At 40.5% G+C, this 14217-nt stretch overlaps 1 protein-coding gene across 9 annotated transcripts in view; it reads left to right on the top strand.

Moving 5' to 3' along the window:
* The window catches only part of LOC125695497 (carbohydrate sulfotransferase 9-like), a 29579-nt gene extending 18989 nt beyond the window's left edge, over positions 1 to 10590 (top strand). For 5 of the 9 annotated variants that reach the window (XM_048949996.1, XM_048949994.1, XM_048949995.1 and 2 more), the window contains exons 3-5: positions 2984 to 3061; positions 4487 to 4630; positions 5042 to 10590. In XM_048949996.1, the coding sequence (XP_048805953.1) occupies positions 4537 to 4630; positions 5042 to 5892 (945 nt within the window). In that variant the 5' untranslated portion in view covers positions 2984 to 3061; positions 4487 to 4536 and the 3' untranslated portion in view covers positions 5893 to 10590. The remainder of the gene's footprint in view (positions 1 to 2983; positions 3062 to 4486; positions 4631 to 5041) is intronic. The other 4 variants (XM_048949998.1, XM_048949999.1, XM_048949997.1 and 1 more) reach the window with 3 other exon arrangements.
* Positions 10591 to 14217: the final 3627 nt, after the last annotated feature.

The raw sequence follows: 14217 nt of genomic DNA on the forward strand, positions 1-14217 counted from the left end.
GCATGGTGTTATGATGCTGCATTAAGATGTTTTTCAATAGCTTTTCATAGTTGCATGTTGTTGTTGTTTAAAGAAATGTGCTGTTATGCTCAATTTGGTATACAGTTCACAGGTGATAGATGTGTTCTAGGGCTGTGCAGTAGGTTTCCTGCTGTCTACAGCAAAAGGGTAAAAGGGGGAAGTTTTGCAGTGAATCAGGAAACTATGGTAAGAATTTGAATTGTTTGATAGAATACTCTTGTGCGGTTTGAGACACCCAGCTTTTCAGAGTCTGAGTGATGCTCTGTTCTCCATTTTCTGGGTACCCAAGCAGGCTCTGGAACCATATTTGCAAACGTTCTTAGCATACCTTGTCATGGTATGTCAGGAAACCGAAGACCTAGTAATTGGTATAATAAGAAACACAGGGATTTTGTGAGGACAGATGTCCCATTAAACAAGCATGCACCATCTTCTAAGCTTTTCTTCTATACTCTTTTTTTCCTTTTCTTCCTCCTTTGCAAGTCCCTTAGGCTCATCTAGATTCCAAAGAAGAAAAAGTAGTTACTCCCCCATGGTTTAAGTGACAGTTGATGCATACTGGGATTTTGAATTAGCTGTTTACATAAGAAGGTCCAGCAGCCATTACCAGGTATCCAGGCAGAAGATATAAATCTTGTTCTTACATGGTCTGCCAGGTCCTGAGAGTACGAACAGGGCCCTGACTAACCTTGCACACCCCCAAGGTTCTCTCCACTCTGCCCAAGGCCAGATCGTCAACCTCTGGGCCATCAGCCCCTGCCCCATCAATGCTGCAGAAGGGCTGGGCTCCAGCACCCCAGAGACCTGCTTGGCCATAGGCCTGGCCCAACCAACCCCACTCTTAGGACCTTGTCACCATGGCCCTCCCTGATGATCCTACTGGCTGAACCTGGCCACCAATTCCAAGTCCTTGGTGTTCAGAGGCAGGGGGGATGGGTGAGGCCCTGCCATGCTGGCTGTGTTGTCATTGCTGCCCGTCCCTATGGGAAAAGCTGTCCTTCGCTGCTCCTTGACAGAATCTTCTTTGATATTTGTTCTTCTCCATCTTCATAGAACTACTTTTGTGGTTTTTCTGCCTCCTTTCTCAGCCTCCCTTTCCCACAGCACCTTTTGATCAGGCTGCACAGAGTTTCTGTTTCCCATGGCCCCAGTTCCTCCATACATCCTCACATTGCAGCTCCCTGACTCTGGGATTTTTTCTGTCAGACTCTGCTGTTTTTTCCTGTGTCCTCTTTTTTTTCTTCATTGCTTTGGTTCTTTTCATTCCCAGATTGGATTTTGTTTGTGCTTGCTCTTTTGTGTGGTGGTTGGTAACAGTTTTAGCGTACTGGCAGCCTGAGTGGTGTTGGCATCCCAGAAAAGGAAGATTTTAAGGAGTGATTTTAAGTAAAAAATGCACTCAATTTGTATATACTTCAGAAACTTCTTCCAGAGAAAGAAGGCAACAGGGAAAATAGCAAAAAAAAGCAGCATTTAATGGGGGCTAGTGATATGACTGATTAGAAGGTGAAGTTGTGCTTTTAATTCTGCATGAGAAATCACAAGTTAGGAAAAGTCTTGGAAGACAAGGAGATGAAATAGGGAAGGAGAATTTAGTAGATGTAAAATGATGATGTAATGAAAACAACCGACAGCTTAATGATGGCATTGAGGAATGTTGCACTGCAGTTGCTGAGGCCAGAAAGAAACCTGCTACAGTAATGAAGGTCTGATATGACAACAGCAGAGAATGAGACTTATCTATGTGCGTGTGCTAGAAATTGTGACGTTGTACCTGTCTCACTGCAGTGAGGTGTACTTTTCTGTAGGATTTCCCTGTCAGCCTCCTTCTCAGTCCAGGTCCTGTGTTGTCCCCTCACTGAGTTTGTACCTGTTCTTCTATAGCAAGTAAGTGCCAGATCCTGTACCTGAGAGAGGGCAATCCTGGATATACATAAAGACTGGGACAGAGGGTGGAAGAGCACCCTTGCAAAAGGGGATCTGGGAGTTCTGGTTGATGGCAAGTTGAATCTGAGTCGGCAGTGTGCCCTAGCAGCCAAAAGGGCCAACTGTACCCTGGGGCACACTGAACCCAGCACTGTCAGCTGGGCAAGGGGAAGGATTGTCTTGCTCTGCTCTGTGCTATGCTGCCTCACCTTGAACAAAACTGGGTGCAGTTCTGGGCACTACAACGTAAGACATAAAACTTTTGGAGAATGTCCAAAGGAGTACTGTGAAGGTGTTTGGGGTCTAGAGGACAAGACATATGAGGGGTAGTTGAAATCACTTAGTTTGTTCAGCCCAGAGAAGGGGAAACTGAGGGGAAGCCTCTTGGTGCCCTGCAGATCCTCACGAGGGCAATGGAGGAGTGGTGCTGAGATCTGCGTTCTGGTAACAACGACAGGACCCAAGGGAATGGCATGGATCTGCATCAGGGTTGGGTCATGCTAGGTATTAGGGAAAGTTTCTTCACCAGAGGGTGGTGGGCATGGAACAGGCTCCCCAGGGCAGTGGTCATGGCCTGAAGCTGCTCAAGTTCAAGAAACATTTGAACAACATTTTTAGAAATATGACTTGAATTTTGGCTGAATCCCACATGGAGCCAGATCAGATGCAATGAGCCCTTGGCAGTTTGCAGCCTACTGAAATTTCCTAATCCACTAATGATTCTCCACTTCATGGAAAAGGGAAGCCTACCTGCAGAGGCTCCTGTTACTAGGCTCTCCTTTCCTCCTGTCCACCCATAACAAATTCAGTGGGAATGGGGAGGCTGTAGATTTGAGTGATCAAGGGGCACACTCAGAACTGTGTCCAGCAAAGCTTGCTTTTTCCTGTTCTTTTTTTTGTGCATCATCCTCTCCTCACCTGCTATGTACCTACACACATATAGGTATGCATGTATTTGCATTTGTCTTTTCAATGGGGTTAGCGGGGCGTAAGTAGAGAAAGCAACATAGCTGCTGAGAATGTTATCTTTTTACAGAGATTTTCCCTGCCTTCCAGTGACTGGCCCTACTGATACCTTTCTTCACCTGTGGCTTCGAATCTGTCACGAACACACGTAAGTAATGTTGCCTTTTCATTCTTCTAATCTGAAAAGTCCCACTTATCTTCTAGTAGAGTGCAGAAGATCACCCATATGCTCAGGTGTGGCCAAGGTCTGCCTGTGCCAAAAAGTTAGCTTGAGACACACCTATGCAAGTTTATCACCTGGAGACTATATATCCTTATCAACCCACTTGGTTAGTTTACTTGGAGCAAATAATATGCCAATGTAACTATTATTAATATGTTCCTGAACTGTGCATATATTTGTGTGTATATGAACACATAGATGTGCATATTGTTTAAAAATACGTAGGTTGCTCTGAAAATAATGCCTCCTACTTATTTCCACGGAAACTGTAACAAATACAAAGACCACATTAACACTATTCGATAGAGCAAATTCTCTATTGAAAGCTCTCATTGAAAAATGCTATTTTTCAATGTAGTCACCACCATTAGATATGCATTTTTATCAGCAGCGAACAAGAGCCTGCATGCCCCGCTCATAAGAATCTACTTAGCCATCTGGAACGTGGCTTGTCCTTCACATCACTGTCACCACTGCTGAAACACACCACCCACTGCCTCACTGTGATAACATTCACTGTTTGGTCTCCATAAATAGTCTGCAAGCATCAATGAATGTCAGTGGGTACAGTTTTTTCCACATGGAGGAATTCTATTCCGCATCTTTTCTTTGTACGCAATTCCATATCAGACATCATTTTGTCAGACTGCCCCTCTGCTGCCATCTGTCACACAGCAACAAAATGTAATGCAATGTTGGCGGGAAGGTTCAAACTCTACCACCAACATCCACCTCTGGTGTTGTGGGCCAACATAATAAAACAGGAGGCATTACTTCTAAAGCAACCCTCATACATATGTATACATGCACATGTTGGGTATTAGGAAACAGTTCTTCTCTGAAAGAATGACTAGGCAGTGGAACAGGCTGCCCAGGGAGATGGTTGAGTCATGTAGACTTGGTACTAAGGGACATGGTTTAGTTGGATGCATATTGGAAGTAGGTGCACGGTTGGACTAGATGATCTGAGAGGTCTTTTTTGATTTTAGTGATTCTTTGATTCTCTGTCAATAGAACACATGATGAAGGGAGAGTTGAGATGGAGTTGAGAAAATATTGAAAGTCGAAGATCAAATTCTATGTTTTCTTGCAGTCTTTAGAGCGATCTTTTGCAGCCAAGAAAATGCAAAAAATATTGGGTACATGCCATAGAATGTAACCAATGTGTAAAAATGCTGCATTCGTTTGCATAAATATTGTAACAGTTTAATGTAGACAACAGTAAATAGTTAATATATGTAACTGTGTATTTGTTCATGTTGTTCATACTAAACTCGGTAAGAAATGTCATTTTTGCTGTTCCAGTCCTACAAAATCTAACCTGTGTTATGTTTCCTTGTTGACAAAAAGGCAGATTTCCAGTTTAGAAATATCTTCATCTTCCTTCCTGTGAAAATACTATGAATCTGAAGGCATTAATTTTCCTTCTCCCAAATTTCATTTTTGGGATATTTCTTTTTGGATTTTTATGTAGAAGACAAAAAAATCTAATGGGTGAGTAAAGAATTTACCAGCATAACAGTTTCTAGAAGCAAGTCTACCCTTCCCAAATGTGTTAGAAAATAATTATGAAGCTCATGTAAGAAAATCTGCTGTCACTCTGATAACTGTCTTAGTAATGTTTGGGAAGAAAGCTACAAAAAATGTTTGATATTAAAAGTGTTTGAACACCCTCCTTAGAGTAGTATGGCTGACACGTTGACAGTTTTCATTTTAATGAACTTTCCACTAAGCAGGCTAGCTTTTTGCATGTTTCCTGTATTCAAGTCAGATGACAACAAAGATTGATTTTAAAATCCTTTTTTGTTTATGTATGCAGGGAGATAGACATAGGTAATTCTTATATAATTACACCAAGAAAAGGTTATGTGTATTTCACACTAACAGTTTAAACTTCTTCCTTAGTTGCAGATTCTTTTCCTGGTCTCACTGAAGATTGGCTAACAATTCAAAATGATCGCAGAAACACACTGGCTTCCCTCTGCCAGAAGAACAACCTCATTAAATTAAGAAGTGCATTGGATTCTCTTGTTGCAAGCCAGATTTTTGTGGAGCACAAACATAAATTTACCTACTGTGAGGTGCCCAAAGTAGGCTGCTCTAACTGGAAGAGAACTATTTTCATTCTCCAAGAAGGCTTGAATGTGGAAGCTTCTGAAATTGAGCATGACCATATTCACCAAACCTCACTGATCAGAAGGCTGAGTGCTTACCCTCCTGCCATGCGAGAGCAATTTCTAAACAATTACACCAAAGTGATGTTCACCAGACATCCATTGGAACGGCTGGTGTCGGCTTACAGAGACAAGCTTCTGCACTCTGAGCCATACTATAGTATCACTGTTGCTAATCAGATTAAGGCAATGTTCAGGAAAAACAAAAATTCCTCTGAAAAAGTGAGTTTCCAGGAGTTTGTCAGTTTCATTACAGCGAAACCACCAAATAATCTTGACATTCACTGGAAACCAATGTTTCTACTCTGTGATCCTTGCAACATTCACTATGATATTCTGGGCAAGTACGAAACTCTTGGGTTAGATTCTGTGCAAGTTCTGAAGGCAATTGGTGCACCAGCGAGCCTGCAGTACCCCAGCTTGAAGAGATATGGCTCAGAGAAACGAACTAATAGTGATATCACCTTGGAGTACCTCAGACAATTGAGCTCAGAACAAATTGAGAAGATACAAAAATTATATCAAATGGATTTTCTCTTGTTCAACTATACTTTGAAATATGAGAACTATTTTTCTCCGTGATGTTAATGCAGCTTAAACAGTGAAAATTTTCATTCATACAAGATGAGCTTGAACTTGTCCTCAAAGGTGCTTGATCAATAGGTATATTACAGATGATGCGATTTTAGTGGTGTTTAGAGACATGGTTTTATTCGTTGTAAGCACTCATAACAAATCTGTGCTTTGATCTGTAGTACAGTGTTTAGCTATATGACTTTTTTTTTCTTTCTGATAATCATATAGATATGTTTGCTTCAAAAAGGCTGCTTGTAAAAGATAAATTTTTTTAGTCAGTTGGTAGAAGAGAGAAGGGTGAAGAATGCTGTTCTTCACAATTAGTATTTTACAGAACTTTTTATTAAAACGATATTTTTTTAAGAAAAAGACATAAAGCAATAGATAATATACTTCAGTGTTAAGCCATTCTGTCTATAAAAGCCTCAAACATGAATCCTGTAGGAAAGAAGCAAATAACTTCAGATACTTGGACCTGTGATAGAGAACTTAATACCTGATTATATTCCTCTCTGGCAGTGCTCTTACTGCAACATACCAGCCTCTTCCATCGAGCAGCATCTTCAGCTGCAGTCCAGCAGGTCTCCCCTTATGTGGCTTCAGATTCTTTTTACCACCTTTGTGGATATGATGATCTGATCTAAGAGGAAAATCTAAAAAATGTCTTCCTTAGAGATGAAATTAGGGGTACTTTCTAGACTGTACAATGGAGGTGGTGCAGGATCTGAAGTTATGGTGGGAATGTGGCTCTGACCTATTCTTCAAAAGTACTTAGCACCAACTAATCAGCCAGTCAACAAAGGGGTGACACTGTTCAGGCTTTTCACATCTGTAGCTGCTGGAGATCATGAGCCTTGGAGACTTACCTGAGTATGATACTTAGGTGAAGGTGATATATAACAGGCTCTACCTGTTGCTTTCTCACCTCACAGAAAGATGAATGCAAATTAACTGCAGAGTTATGGTGAGGGAAACAATTAAGAGTGTGTGAGAAGCCATTTAAAACATAATCCATCATTTCCAGTCTTAAGTGGCTTTCGTTTTAGATCAGGGAGATCTGTTAAGTACTTTTGCCCTATTTTTTTGGAAACCTAGTCCCACTGAAAATTATTTGCTATCATGTCAATTGTAACTATTTTCAGAAATTTTCCATTAATTTCACCTTTAGGCAATGCTGATTTCAGGAGCAAACTTTAACTGCATTTAACAGTGAGATTTAAGAGATTTTATTTCCTACCGTCTGTATCTGCAAATAAACAAAGCCTGGCCAGGCTAGTCCTTGATCCAGTGATGGTTCACAGCTTATTACACAGAAAAGGACAAGATAATTTAATTGCACTGGAGCTTACTAGCTGTGTAGCCATTCCTGACAGCAGAATGGCCTAGAATAGTTAAAAGGAGATTGGAAAAAGTGAACGATCTGATGAAATTTGACTCATGAGAATTACTGGGAGGGCTCCTTGTGTAGTCGGTGGGATTTAGGGCTGGTCTACTCCAAAGAGAAGTTCAAGTGATATATTGGTCATCAGCTGGAGACAGACCATGGAAAGAGGTAGAGGCAGAAGAAGGTGTGTGCAGCCCTTCGCAATGGCTGATTGTACACAAAGCCAGGATTGCTGTTCAGTATGTCTTGCAGTTCTTGAATGGATAACTATTTCATAAATTGGACAGCTTTGGCAAAGAAAGGATCCAAAGCAAGAAGCCTAAACAAGCTCAGCAGAACAACTTAAAAAAATTAAAATCTTGTATTTCTCTTCCCAATGATTCATGGCTCTGAATCATCATATTTGGTACCCCTACAGTCCTATTATCCCCCAACATTCGTGCCTCTCTGGACAGCCTGTACTTTGTAAAGTTTTTTAATTATTTTATTTGTGCTGAGGCAGAGGGAGCTGAAAAAGAATTCTCATTGAAGTTCTGTCTGCACAAAAGGATGTGGCCTTTGTCTTTCCTGAATCAGATTTAGTGCCATCTCCAGTTATATACTACTCCTATCTTTTGTCAGATCATGAAGAGAAAAAAGAGGGAAAATAAGATTTGCTTGATAACTTTCTTCTGCATGATAACTCCTTCCAGAGCTGTAAGCTTCGGCACAGGTACTTGAATTTTTTGCCACCACCAGCCAGCCTAGGAAATGTCTGAAGAAATGATACTGATGAAGGTATCTGCTTGTCAGTACTTTAGTGTTAACACTCCTCACCAATTTCGTGCTGTTATGCATGGGTGGCTTTCTATTCTTACTTCTTCTTTCTCATGGGATCACATATATATTCTTCCTACAGTGGTGACAGAAAATGGATGGGTAATTCATTTGTCACCAAATGCTAGTCAGTAACTGGGGGCTACTGATGCAGAAAAACCTCTGTAGCTATTCATGACAGACTTTCAGGCTTCTAGCATTAACATATGCAAACTGTATGCAGTAAATTTCCAGGAACTACTTGCTGCTGTAATTATGTCTAGCTGATGTGGATCTCAACAACAATCATGGAGGATGTAAGTGTGCACATACAACTTCAGATATTCTAGAAGGAAGCAGTGTACAAGAACAGTTGCGTATCAACACTAACAAAAGGAGGATGATAGTTGAACTGCTGGAAAATAGAGGAAAAAAAAAAAAAAAGGCCGTTACCTTGTAAAGGCTGCTATAACATTCTCCTGCAGGTCTCTGTCCATGCTCAATCCAGCTCACTACATTTCTACCTCTCAGCTTGCAAATAATCCACATCTTCTCCCTTCCAAGAGCTGCTGTTTGGTGAGGCAGGAGCACACGAGCTCTGCAGTATTTCAGAGTTGTTGGTGACTTGTTTTGTGCTGTCAGTGGAGACCGTGCCACTTGGTTTATTCTCCAGGTGACTCGTAGGGCTCATTTCATGAAATAGCCTTTTAAGTTCTCCAATTAAAAGACTTACCATTATTTCATCCTTGGTACTGCAATATAATAAAACTTGATGGAGGCTCTCGACCTAATCCTAATTAGTCTGAAAGAACTTCAAGACACCTGTACACTTAATGGTGAAAAGGAGAAGACAATTACCTCTTGATGACCTGGTAGAGAAATTTCTTGCACTCTCCTCTCTGCAAGTGTACTATCCAGAATAGAGGCTCCTGGCTGAACTGGCTCCCACCTATGTTTGCAGGAGAAGAATGTCTGGGGAACTTCATTCATTTCAGCTCTAACTCTGGGTATTGGTTTCCTGGGAGGAAGTTGGGTACTTTCAGATGGGTCAGGGATGGAGGCAGCATGGAGGGGAGAGGGGCTCAGGTCTCAGAGTAGATTAGAAAGGGTAGAGGATTGGATTGCTATAATTGATCTTCTGATTTATCATTATATTTGTCTGTGATATAACTGTTGCTATGCTTTATACCTAATTACTGTAATAAATGGTAGTGAGTTAATACATTAATCTATTTGTTCATCTTTCTCAATAACATCTGTTTTTAAAGAAAAACCACAATGCTTAGGGCTGTTCCATCAAATCAACGTAGCCACAAGCCATTGGACAACAATTAAAAGCCATTTGACTTCTTCAGTACTTTAATATAAAGTTGTCTCACAGGATTTTGGGAAGAGTTGGAAGAATGAAGAAGTATTAATGGACATTCAAGTTTGGATAAAATATGAAGCTAAGGTGGTAAAATAAGAGAAGCAAAAATCTTGCAAAATCAAATGCTGCTTTCCTTCAAGTCTTTGTGAAGGTATAAGAGATCCCGTGGTTGACTGATGTACATCTACAACAGAGACCATGTCGTCAGTTATTTCCTTAAACAGACATTTCCTCCAATTAAAAAAAAAAAAAAAGTATCAGTGATTCTGTCCTTGAATAGTCTTAATTTTTCGTACAATTTTGAACGCATCTTAAAATAACAGGCAACTGATGAGTAGTGGTTTCTTGTTCAGAGAAGTTCCCAATGCAGTGCTGCTGCCAACAGAATAAAAGATATCTACAGGTGAACAGTATGAGCAATGAAACTTCAAGTTCTTGCAACTACACTGAATGTCCTCTGACCAAGGGGAAAAAAAAACAAATTTTACTAGTGCAAGTCATTGTTCAGGTAACACAGCTCATAGCTGGGAGATGACTGCTTCCAACTTCAGAATGCTAATATGTCAAAAGACATAGTCTCTACAGTCTCCAGTTTTCCTGTCTTGTCTCTATCACAACACTTCTTATCTCCTTCCCAGAATTATATGCCAGATCATGCTGTATGATTAAAAAAAAAGTTAATGTCATATAGCTTACATAAATTAACGTAAGGCAAACTAAATCAAAATAGATGGCTAATTTATCTGATAGAAGTGCCTGAAATTGAAGGAGGTCCTCTTGGAAGTTTTGGGTGTTGAATATACACAGGTGTACAGTTACAGTGCAGCTTCTAATAAGAATTGTTTTTACAGAAAAAGCACAAGTGATCATAAATCTCAGTTGGTATACTGATTGAAATTAAAGTGAATCAGCAGATTCAAAATGAGCAATACATCACTGGATCAGGTTAGTGAAAAGAAACCAGTTTATCACCATTTCAGCACTATCTGTTATCACTTTTGTTCACAACTGCTTGAAAAGTCTTGACTATTCTCCTCCAAAGAGATATTGTTAACAAGCTTAGACATGGTTTTCAGCATTCCCATCAAAGGTACAACAGTTCAGATGTTGCTGGAATTCAGAGAAGAACTTAGCACAAGTACCTGAAGCCAGGTAAGCACATTCCAGTTTGTAACTCTGTGATTTAGCAGAGCTTTAGGGAAAGCCTTTATATATACATAAACCTATGACTAATATCCTACCTCACTGATTGTGTTGTCCACCCCCTCCTCCCTCACTTTTTTCCAGACTCCTCCACATTCACCTGGAGTCCTGCTGAGTTCCCACAGCTGGGGGCCAGCAGGCAGGTGCTGCAGATGCTGGCTTACTCAGGCACAACTTGCCAGGTGCAAGTTGTTGGATGTATAGCACCAGTTCTCTTTGTGTGAGGGCACCTGCTCCACAAGTGAAATATTCATATAAGGTGAATTGTGATTCTTAAGTGAAAGAGGTTTTGAAACCATGTTATTTTCCCCCTGAAAATGGGCTTACCTTCCATTCAGATTTATCAGCCAAGGGGGAAAGATAATTTGGGGTTCACCAACACTATCAAGTCTCAGAGGCTTTTGTTAATGATAAATCAGGAGATCCAGGAAACCCTCCTACTTTAGGATCGCCTTCCTCTTGAATTCTGTTTACTTCCAGAGATTTAAGACTTGTCACCAGTTGTCCCTACGTGATAAGTGACCCTCTTGGAGGGCCACTGCTAGCTTTTGATAAGAATATAAAAGTAAAGTAACAAAGCTTGGAGGAAATCCACTTGACATCTGGCCATTAAAGACATTGATTCTGGGCCTATTCTATTCCAGAAAGACAGCATTATGTAAGAACAACAAGGGATTTTTTTTTTTTAATTTTATTAATTCATTAGATTCTTATCCGAAATGCTGAGATTAACATTTTTCCTTTTTTGTTTGTTTAGAATTTTTTTGCCTTGCTGCACAGCAAGTACTACTATAGGTAGTGCCCTTTAGGTTTTCTATTTTTAAATTAAGGGTTATAACAGTGCTTTTCTTTGTAGTAGGGTTCTTGACATGCCAAGCCAGACACCCGCTTAGCTGTATACCCCATCAGAATTTGGATTTACTCAGTGAGTTCCTGCTGCTCTTGTTTACACAGCATGTGATGCTCAGGAGTTATCCCGTCTCAGTGCTGGCAGCTGACTGCATGCTACAAGTTAGGCATTTATTGCAGTCTGTGCCAAAGCTTTTCATTCCTCTCGGCTTTTTCATTTTTACTTGTATCCAAAACAGATTTTGCCTCCGTGTTCTGCAAACTGCAGGTTTAGGAGTTCATGAGAATGTTTTGTCTTTCTAAAATTGTACAGATATAAATAAATAACAGCTCTGAAATAGCTATTTAAGCTACTTATTTTGTATGTAGGTTGTTCTATACGTTCTCTATATGAATTGAAAACTTGCAGTCTTAGAAAATAACATACAGTGCGGTTCCAGATTGCTTTTCTGGAGGTATCTGCCAGACTGATGGTTAACTCCCTTGAATCTTTCAGCAAAGTGAAGTTGTAGAAAGTGAGCCTGAAATCGATCCCAGGAGTCTATCTGTACCAGAATTTGTTAGCTGTTCTTTGCTGGCTCCTGGCACCGATATCCCCTACTACGTTCCTGATTTTATCTCCTGGCCCTGCCACCTATTGCTGCCTGCAGCTGACTGACAAAGCTGTTTTTCAGCAGCTCATCAAGCCCCTTTTCTCAGGCTTAGCACCCGGGCTGTGTTTCACAGATTTGTTTATTTTTTATTTTTTCCTGCTCCGATTGAAGTATTTGCAGTTCCAGGCAGTCTCCATCTCTCCTGAAGCAAGGTGCCCTAAGCTGTGTCCAGTCCTGTGAACTTGGGAGTGTTGCATGGATTGAAAGAGCGAACTCAGGTTTGACTCAGATTATATTCCTATTTGTACTGTGAATTTCTTATCACTGTTATACCTTTCATATTAATAAGACTGAACCATAGTCCTACATCCAAAGGTTGCAGGACATGAGACCTGGATTCTAATCCAGACTTGAACCTGGAGCTGTTCAAACTTCAGTTGTATATGGGTAGGCTTTTGGAGAAGTATATATATTTTTTGGCACAGCTTTGGAAATTTAACAGATTCAAATACCCGTAGGTCTTTGAAGCTAGTAACCGATTATTATGAGGCCATCTGGTGGTGAAGTGTGTGCCAGGCAAGAGTGAAATACTCGGAAAAAGAGGTATGTGCTGTCTTGTTTGTTCCAATCCTTTCATTTTAACCTGAAGTCTTGTATCTCAAGCGACTCGTGCCTGTTCGTTCCCTCCTGCTTTTCTCCCTCTGATTCCATCCCTCTTTTACTGGAACAAGAATTCAGTTTCAAACAAGTTGTTTTCTCAGCCCAGTACTTTTCTCTTCTGTTTGCTACAAACATTCCTCTAATGGATCTGTGGACTACCCAATTTGCTCTCTTTCCTTGCAACTTGTTAGGAAAATACAGCATTATCAATTTAACTTATCAGCTTCCTTATTAAGCTGTAACTTTATGATTCAGTGTTTTTCAGTTGCCTGTGTTTGCACATGCATTTTGTTTTGTGTGCTTTATCTCTACTACTGGCTCACGAAGAAATTTATCCACTCACTCTCTTGGAATCTTTTTATGACCTTCATATGGTCATCTGGAAAATAAGGCGTTACATAGTTATGTGTGAAGGTGCAACCTGCCATTAGGCATTCTGTCTGTAAAGTGCAGCTCAATATGTTTATTATTCACCTCAGATAAAATTCATCTGTTGTATTTGCGTGATAAAAGCTGCAGATAACATTGCTTTTCAGCAGCCCATATATATGTGTATCAAAGATAGAAGGTTTTTATAAAAAATGGCCAAAAGTTACCTGTCCTATTGAGGGAAATGCACTTCCTAAAATGAAAACCAATACCCAGTAACTTCATTTCAGTTTTCCTATATCTTTTCAGCCCAGCATTTTCATTTCTGAAGGTGCTTTTGTCCTCATGAGGCAAATTCTCAAGTCCTTTGGTAAGTACTTCAATAGCATTTTAAGTGAAACTAGCTTCATTATTCTTCCAACAGATGTGCAGAAGAAAAGTAATTAGATTTTAGTAAACGGGGTAATTAATAGTCACTCTTCCCAACTGAAAATAGATAGATAAACAGATAGATAGATAGAGCTAAAACCGAAGACTGATCCTCAGGTTGGCAGCTGTCCCACTGGGGAAGTAAAGGACTTCTCCCTGTGATTTTTTCCTTTGCTTCCTGCGTGGTCACCATGCAGCTTTGCAAAATGGTACTTATGTAAGGTGATGTCACGGAGTTGACCAGATCAATCTATGCCCGTGATGGGGGGGGCAATAAGCCCCTGCCCTCCCCCCCACCCCAGCCCCACAAAATGGGAAGGAAGGAAGGAAGGAAAAAAACAGCGGCAACAATCTATGGAGGAAAACTTATTTTACTATGATACCGGAATACAAGATAACACAATATAATACAATTTAATTGAAATTGAGACTAATAAATCAAACAAGATAGGAGAGAGAGAGTTCCCGAGACTGAGTCAAACCTGAAGAGATTGAAATGGCCAGGAAAGCACCCTCCAGCACCCACTGCCAGGCAGTAAGAGATCACCCCCTACCCGGAAGGGCCAGATCCCATGACTTCTGTAATGTACAGGGGTAGGTACCTGGAACTGGAGCATTAACACTTTAATGCCCAGTACACTACATGATGTTTTGATGCGGAATACTGAAAACCAAAAAAA

Source organism: Lagopus muta, chromosome 6, assembly GCF_023343835.1.
Source record: "Lagopus muta isolate bLagMut1 chromosome 6, bLagMut1 primary, whole genome shotgun sequence".
Classification (NCBI taxonomy): domain Eukaryota; kingdom Metazoa; phylum Chordata; class Aves; order Galliformes; family Phasianidae; genus Lagopus; species Lagopus muta.